This window comes from Halyomorpha halys, unplaced genomic scaffold, assembly GCF_000696795.3.
Source record: "Halyomorpha halys isolate HHAL.00 unplaced genomic scaffold, Hhal_1.1 Scaffold865.1, whole genome shotgun sequence".
NCBI classification, from domain to species: domain Eukaryota; kingdom Metazoa; phylum Arthropoda; class Insecta; order Hemiptera; family Pentatomidae; genus Halyomorpha; species Halyomorpha halys.
In genome coordinates, this window is record NW_027110332.1 from 326030 (window position 1) to 335462 (window position 9433).

Consider the following 9433-nt stretch of genomic DNA (forward strand, 5'->3'; position numbering starts at 1 on the left):
TTTAGTGTCTTATGTAGAATTTTTATTAAAATTTAGTAAATAGACATTATTAACTATTCCAATTTTATAGTATGTACAACACTCTTAATTTGCCATAATTGTTTTTACCTCTTCTTTAACAAAACAATACATATCTTATTGCTACTTATAATTCTTTTTGTATACACTAAGTTTTAGAATCAGAATTTTATTTTCTTAAAAATCATGATTTTGAATTCAGTAGTATCTTCATTGCTTTTCGTGAGTATCCTTACGAAGGTTTGACATTGCTCTCTCTGACTCTGTAAAAAATACACCAATAAAATCCGTGTAAATTTATGTTTCATGTTTAGTTGAATCATGTGGCTCATTAGGTTTTGTTTTAACAATAAAAGTGAGCTCTGGAAAGAAGTGAAAAATAAGAAAAAAAATTGGAAAAAAGTGAAAAAACAAGTTACAATTGATTGGTGATTAGTTTTATCCTGTAAATAGAAAGAAAACGTTTATTTTAAATTCTTGAGTTAAACAATAATTCTTAAGATCTCAATTTTCGTAGATCCAAATTGAGCATTATAGTCTATCTGAACATCGTTCTGTACTCTTCCTACCTGTAGGCTTTACATCTATAAGTAAGCAGTAGTCACTTTAACTGGGATATGGTGTAATGTTTTAATGTTACAACCTTGTAAAACCATTTTAAAGAATTAACAAAACATTTGGAGAAACCCATTTAAAATAATTCATAATTTAGACTTGCATTTATTCTCATTTTATTAAGTTTGCTGCAAAACTGTTCTTTATTTTGTCACAGATGAGGTATTGAGAACCACAGTGAACTGTCTCACATTTTCATGAAAATTAAGGAAGTATCTAAGGATTGTTTGTTATGCCATCTGTTGGCTGTGTAAAGAATTTTATTTATTCAGAAATCATTAAGAGTACTCAGTTTAATAAATAGTCCAATATGTTTTTCATACCAAGTTAGCATTGCTATGGGTCAAGAGCTTTCGTTGCTAACTGATATCTTACAATTAACTTTTAAAACTGTTCTAAAATAGTTAGGCCTTAATTATATTAAAATTTTGGAATGATTTATCTCAAGATTACAGTTGGTGATGTTGGTCCTCTCTTATTCTCAAAGTTTCAATTGGAAGATGTGATTTAAGATTTATGGATGACAAGGAATATAGCCAAGATCAAATCAAACCATAGTATCTCTCATATTAATTTTTTGCAATCTAGTTGGGCAAGAAAATGTTAATCAAATGACATAAAAGATGTCATAGCTGTTTGTTTAACATTTTGATTTAACACACACAACTATGCTTGGTCTTATTCCTGTATTGTACACTTCGCTCATGTTTGGAAAGTATCCATTAAATTAAATAATCTGTCTTGTTCGATCGTATTTAATTTTCAGAATGTAAATTACTTATTATAAAATACTTATTTTCATTTAGCTGCATAATATTAATTTACCTTTGTCAATAACTCGTACATCATTTCCAAACCTCCTCAGTAGCGAGAGGACAACTCCATTTGTCCAACCGTATCCCTCACCAATGTCACTTCCATATTCTATATCTTCCATCCCTATGCCAAATCTTCCAGGCATAAGACAGTCATACTGTGGACAATATAAATTATCACAAAAAAAAAATAAAAAACTTGTATTTTATACTTTCTATCCTTAAATGGTGAACACTTAATTAACAGTAGAACTGAACAAGATGACTTACATAGTTTGAACAAAATGTTAGCTCCATGATAAAAAAAAATAATTAACTTGTTAATTTGGTTTTTTTATTATGTTTTAAGTTAATTGATCTTTGAGAAATGATTGTTCAGAATACTATCTCTGTCAAGCAATCAACACCTTTAGAATTAAGCAGTTGTATGCCTCTAGCTGATTGAATAGAATTAAACAAGAAAGATTCTTATTCCGGAGATAATCTTGAAGCGACTATGGAAAATTTAATTGATTCTTTGTTAACATGAGTGAGAATAAGGACTAAGTTAAAACTTTTAATAACTTAATGAAACTTTATATTTTTCATCTATTCCAATTATGTACTAAAGTGCTACATTATTCAAATTATAACTGAATGGAACAAATCAATGGATAGAAGTTATTAAATCTATTTATAATTTATATTGGAAGTGTAAGGACTGGACTGGTTATCAGACATGACATAAACTTCTAGGGTCAGGTTTGAACCTAGCTGTGCTAGAATATTTAATTTCAATCAGTTCTAAATTGAATTTAGTCGAAGGGCATATCAAACTTCTATTAAAATTGGTACCTAATCCTTCGTCAGATTGTTGAATATGATTGACATAACCACTTACTTGCTTAACTTTTGGTCAAGAAACTGGGTGGTACACATTTTTTCTTATTCTCAATTACTTTTGCTGTTCATTTATTATATATAACGTGTGTTTTATATGCTATATATATACTATACTATAACTGCAGAAAAGGGTATCTAGTTGATTTATAGAAAGAAAAGTGGTTCGTTTGGGGTAGTGGCTTCCTTACTATTTCATCTAACCCTGAACTGTACAATAGAAATAAAATATTTATCAATAAAAAATAAATATATATAAGTGATATGATCATCATTCCCCTAAATTAAATGGAATTGAAATTAATAGAATCATCTCTATTGGAATTTCTATAGATAGTGCTATTAAGTAAACGTTTTGTAAATATTAAGTTATATAACTAATGACTGTTTACATACAGCTCCAAACATAGTCCCATGTTCATGATAACCCCTGTAACATGCATTTATGAATTTATCGGCAAAGTGAAATGCCACTTCAGATGCAGTGGGTGTACCAATCAGGTCGAGTCCGCTTATGAGAAAATATTGAAGAGGTGGTAAAGCATTTGGGAAATCCCAAAGCTCACCAGAATATTCTGTTGAGGCGGGCAATCCACCTGAAAAAAATGATTGATGAATAAAGCTGTATTATTGATTAATGATGCTAAACATAATGGTGCTTATGCATTAGGGAGTAGTTATTTTCATTTTAATGAAAATGGGTGCACAACATGATGTAAATTTTTATTTTTTTTTAAATCATGGAATGTTGCTGTTTAATCAAAATGAATTGTACAATTATTGGCATAAACAAATAATAATAATATTACTAGAAACAAAAATCCTATAATTAAAGATAGACAAAACTATCTAGTCTTGAACGTAAAAAGAGTGAAACAATGAACAAATCTTTTCATAGTTAAACAGAAATAACAGTCTTTGGTCCAGACTATCCAGAGATAGTAGTAATTGAACGGACTACAATGTTAAAAAAAAATATTCAAATTAAACCTGTAGTGCAATCATTCAATTTTATCACCCTTCACTTTTTAAAACATTTTAAAATAGGTGGTTTCTAGGAAAATTAAATTAATTGATAGGAAACAACAGTGGTGTACACCCTTTGCCTAATCATAAATGGGATAGCTATTAGCTTGATCAACTTATTTTAAGAAATGTTTATGATATTTGGCCAGTTATATTATATGGCAACTAGACAATAAAATAAGTACAGTACAATGGAAAGAAAGAGAGAGAAATACTTTATTTATCTATGCTGCCTAAATACATCAGGTTGCTATCTCACACAGCATACTTATCAATCTGTAATCGGACATATATAAATTACACATACATGGTATAATCAGATATAAAGAGATATAATAAACAATTTTTTTTCCCCTACAGTTTCCTTTTACAATCAATTTCGGTCTGTACAGCAAGTACAAATGTTATTTGTCCTATTTTTCTTTCTCATTTCTGCTCCTTCAATTTCACCATTTCACAATTTTTTAATTCACCCGATCAACAAATTCGCTCTCCGGAATTCACCCTCCTAGATCCTCTTCAGCAAACAAATTCAATATTATACGGTAATGTGAGATCAGACCATCATTCATAGTCACAGCAGTAGATCAGTTTACCAAAACAAACATATATATACATTTAAGAGAATAAGACTAACACATAGATTAAAAGGAAAATATAATAAAAAACCGGTTACAGGAAAGACTTGAATGGATAAATAAGTTTAAAAAACAAAACAAAAAAAGACAATTGTACTAATAAAATAAGATAATTTAATGAATAAATACGTTAAAACACACAAATAGAAAGGTCAACATATTAAAATAAATAAATAAAACAGAATAATCTCCGAGCTAATTCCCATGGAGGTGATGGTGTATGATCCCCAGGGAGTCCAAAATAATCTTTTCCGCCAAGATCGCAATATCCCCAATGCTAACACCTAGGCCTTCTAAGAAGCTCCTTGTTCTATCTGGTATTGTTCCGCGAGATCCAAACCAGAGGCCTCTCACGGTGAACTCTCTCTCTCTCCGAAGGTCTCGCGGAATTTTTCCTTAAGGAAAGGGACGCATTTTTCATATATTTTCTTTTTTCCCCTTTCCACTCCTCCTTCCTGTTCGAGGTCATTACTTTCAAATCTTACCGTCGGATCCAAGACTAGAGCCGTGTCTCCGACTTTTGTAAACGCGACAATATCGGCATATCTTACGGATCCGTCGGTGTCAATACAATGGACCTCCTCGAAGCAGGTGAAGTCTTTTCTTTCAAGGAACTTCATCAATTCTTTGACCCTGTGGTGCGGGCATGTTATAAGGAGGGAGTAGGGGCATTTTCCCAGCACATGAGCTGGTGTTTCAGACTCTCTGCCGCATTTGCGATAAAGGGACCCAACTTCTCCTTGCTGTCCACTGGCTCCTGGTACTCCACATAGGGGTGCGTAGTTGATATTAAGTTTCAGGGCGTTCGCCCATTCTGACCCCGAGAGTACCTGCTTGTCACATACATATCTATTTGCTTTCGGGGTCTCTTTGAAATGGCGAACACCGATACCCTGCCATCTGCAACTGGCCCATTCTTCGAAAGCCTTCTCACGTAATGACTGTCGTAGAGCTCTCACACTTTGGTTGCCCCTATCGACCCCAAGTAGTCTATCAACACATGCCGCGATTTCGGCTTCGTAACTGAATATAGACTGGAATAGAGCATCCGGAACATTCGACAGTCGATGGGCAATGGACCAATGCTGTAGTGGAGCTTCCCATTGACAGCGGATCAGACCCAATCTTCGATATCTCCTGGATAAAACAAATTTCTTTAAAAAGTATGTATTAAACTCTTATAAGTACAAGCCACCAGGAGTTTATTTTATTGAAGGAAAAATTAAAATTTAAAACAAGAAAACTAAAATTTACTCTCATCATTCATTCAGTGCTCAATATCATTAATCCTACCAACCTTAGGAAAAATAATATAAACCTTTTTAAAAGGAGAGTGAATTTACTAATAGAGCTCTTGGCATTGAATAGTTCCCGAGATACAGTTTTACATTTTTTTTTTTTGCTAATACAAAGATATTAACATTCTATGTCTTTAATTTATTATTTATCTATTAAAAGAGTATTTTCCAAAATGTTCTTAGTAATAAATTCACAAAACTCTTGGTTTCTGGTTGTTTGAAAACTAACTACACCTCAGGAACTATTAGACATACCCCAGAAATTAACATACAGTCAAAGTAAAATGTTTATCTGAAATGTAGATAGTTCATATTACAAATAAAACATTTTTACTTACCATCATACCGATCCATGCTATATTTGTTTAGATAATTTAATACGATCTGAGTCATCTCTGCTGGGCTCTGTTTGTATGATTTTGTATATAATGGCATAAAATTCGACAAATAAAAGTAATTCCTTAATTTTTCGCTTCTGAAGTCGTAATCTTTCCAAATCATATATCTATCATTCCAAAGTACCTAAATATTTACAAACTTTATAGTAAGTCCATAAAGATTACTTTGAATATATTAAATTAATCTTCTGTTAATTGTCCTTAAATATTATTATATTTACATAATAATTTTTAAGAACAATTAATACCCTACTATAATGCTAATTTTAATTTTTTTTTATTGATTATCTAATTACACACAAACTTTCGAAAGAATATGAACAATTGATTACCAAAATTATCGTTGAAATGAGAGTAATTTATAAAATCAAGTAAAATTAGTTGTTTCCTAATTACAAAATTGTGACAGCAGTGTGTTGTTAGATACTTCATTGATGTGAAAGGAGAACTGTATCTTCTAAGGCATACTATGTACAATTAATACATGGTATATGTGTGCTAATTTACACATCTTGTCTCTTAGAGTGTTCTTTGATTGCTCTCTAGAATTTTTAATATAGACTAATTCTTATTTCTTACATGAGGAGGTATTAATGTGAAGGTGGGAGTTAGAACTTATGGAGGGGAATGTTTGTAGATAGGACTGTCTAAGAAGGGAGATTATATATTAAACCCTTTATATATGAGGAAAGTGTAGACAATACAAATGTATAATCAAACAATTATAAAGCTGGACCAAGTTAGGACATTTTGTACTTAGATATTATTCTGCTAGTGTTTATAATTAAATTACTTACAGTATTTATGGCAGACATCAGTTCCTCTGCTTTTACCCAATATTCTTTCGCCTTTTTCTCATTCCCAATTCTTTGAAACCATTTTTGGAGAAGGCAAAAGTTTCTGTGCATAATTGAGTTCAAATCAACAGGAATTATGGCAGGTGTTTTTGTATTACTTCGACTTCCTGCAATAATATGTATGGTCTATATGTTAGTATATATGATTGTATGACATATATAACATTATTTGAAGGGTCTAACATGAAAACTTAAATTCTGGTTAGGCTCAAGTTAAATTAAAGTATTTACACATGTATCACAAATTGATATAGCTTCATCAAAACAAGGTCCTCAAACTTATATATTTTTTTATTTATTTATTGCTATTTACTACTGTATAAAAAATACAACAAGTAAATTTGATCATAATGACATAATGATATGATACAGCATGCAGAGAAACTACCCAGTAGTAGAACTCTAAAAACAGTTTACAATATAAGGTCACGAGGTCATAAGGAACATTTAGGTCTTTATGGATGGTTTTATTAGTAACAAAATAAGGAGCATTGAGGATTTTACGAAGGATTTTGGATTGTAAAGATTGGATACGAGAGGAATTCGAAGGTTTAGTGGAGCCCCAAAGCTCAAATCCGTATGTCCAGATGGGCCTTATTATTGTCATGTAGATCAGTCTTTTGTAATGAGTTGGAAGTTTAGACCGTTTGTCTAGTAAGTGCTGTAATAGTCGGAATCTGCGTGCAGCTTCCTGTCTTTTCAGTCTTGTTTGAGGATTCCAGGTTAGTCGTTTGTCAAGGTGTAGTCCAAGATAACGAATCTGTTCTACAGGGGTAAGAGCCACATTATTAAAGTATACTGTAGGCATCATCATTTAAATATATATATATATATATTTATCAAAATTTAATGAAAACCTTATTTTATTGAAATTAGGGATATTTTTTTGTCTAAAAAACTTGTTGAAGTGGAGAATGTGAGTTCTGCAGTTACATCCTTCATTTATATGTATGTAAAGAGTTCTGTTCGTTAATTAGTATTTTGTTAAAAATCTTTTTTAATTACTTAAGTTATGGTTATGTTGCACTTTGAATTTTAATAGCAATATTATAATTATACTAAAATTAATCAAAGATATAATGAAATAGACTAAATACCCACTTTAAAGTATAATAAAATGTGATGATTATACTCTACTTTAAAGTTTTTCATGAAACAAAAGAATGAAGTAATGGAATGAGAAAAGTAAGATCAAGTCGCGTATGAGATGGTAGGGGTAGTTACATAAAATTTAACTTGAAATTAGGCTAGAATTAGTAGAAATACTTGAAGGAGGAACTTGGGAGTTAGGGTTCGGATACGCCTTTTAGCAGCGGTTTTTCTCTTAATCAGTTGTCTATTTCTGCGTTGATCTAGAACTTTGAGAAACACGGAAAGTGCTGATAGTTGGGATGCATAAGAAGATAGATAAGCTATGATACCATGTAATTAATGAAGTAGGTATTTTTTAAAAAGGGAAAAGCGTAGATTGGAAGGCAAGATTTGAACAAAAGTCATATAGGCCTTCAGGCCCTTGACTATACTGTCAGAGGGAGGAGGCAAGATTATGGAAACATTTTGGTGATTGTAATAAATGAAAAGATCAATATTTCATGCGATTGTGGATAACTGTAAAATGAACAAAGATAATACGAGATATTTGGTCACAGCCGGGATTTCGTATTCACAATACTACAGTTGTAGTAAGTTTCCATGGAAATTATAGTGATGCATGAGGGAAGAAGTGAACATTACATAACAAGATAAGCGTAATATCAAGAGCCAAAGGATTGTTACCATTGATAAGGTGTAAATTTATTTTCATCCTTAATATTAAAATACTAATAAAAAGGATTATGATACTTTTATAGTAAAGGAAGGATTGCACTAGAGCTAAAATATATACTTCTCACGATCTAGACTAGCCAGTGTGAAGAAAATTTTTAATTTATGTGTAAATAGAACTATGTAAAATAATATTAACAAGAAAATGTTAATATTTTTTTAATGTTAAATTCATGCCGACTTTCAGAAATTCACACTGGGGACCAACGAGTTTAAATTTGGTCAGGAGAACTTAGATGATGATCCGCATAATGGACGGCCAAAAAGTGCTACGATCCCAAAATTTATCGCAGAAGTAGATCGTTGACTGAAAGTGCGTGAGGTTGATGAAGCTGTAAGGATGTCCTCTGAACGGGTATATCACTTTTTAACCGAAGAATTGGGAATGAAAAAATTATCCGCAAGACGGGTGCCGCGGCTCTTGACATTGGACAATAAACACACCAGATTGGAAATGTCCGAACAAAATCTGGCCCGTTTTCAGCGCAACCAACAAGATATTTTGCGCCGGTTTGAGAATAGAGATGAAACTTGGGTCCACTACTATATCCCAGAGACAAAGCAGTGGTAACCTCCAATTTCAACTACGGTTCCTTGGACTACAGAGGGCTATCTGTATCTTCTGGTCTAGAGTTGAGACTCATGAATTGCTTCGTAAGATTTATCTTTAGTTTTCTCAGATGCTCTCTTGTCTCCCATCGGTATACTCAGTTGAGGTGGTTCTATCCAACCTCCCGAAGGCAATTCCTCCTTGGTGTTTTCCTATTCGATGTTCTTAAAATCCTCACTCTTCATTCATCCATCCCCCCCACAGGATGTTTTATATATGATATAAGATCTTAATGTAATTTAGTTTTGCTTACTGAAAACTTTCAAGTGTTTTCCGGACAAATAATCATAGTGTTTATATCATGTATTTATTTTAGGGGACGTATCTCCGAGAATTAAATTATTTTTTAGTTTTGTTATTTGTATGTTTTTAGTTCAAATTAGACACAGACTTCGACAGACGGATATTTTTCCATTGTTTTTTAATTATTTGAATTGATCCATCGTTTGTATATA

The 9433-nt window shown here is 31.9% G+C and overlaps 1 protein-coding gene across 1 annotated transcript in view; it reads right to left on the reverse strand.

Moving 5' to 3' along the window:
* Positions 1-101: 101 nt before the first annotated feature.
* The window catches only part of LOC106686722 (trehalase), a 20596-nt gene continuing 11264 nt past the window's right edge, over positions 102-9433 (reverse strand). The window contains exons 9-13 of the mRNA XM_014430177.2: positions 6485-6651; positions 5628-5811; positions 2724-2923; positions 1459-1606; positions 102-281 (exon numbers count right to left, since the gene is read on the reverse strand). Coding sequence (XP_014285663.1) covers positions 229-281; positions 1459-1606; positions 2724-2923; positions 5628-5811; positions 6485-6651 — 752 coding nt within the window. The 3' untranslated portion in view covers positions 102-228. The remainder of the gene's footprint in view (positions 282-1458; positions 1607-2723; positions 2924-5627; positions 5812-6484; positions 6652-9433) is intronic.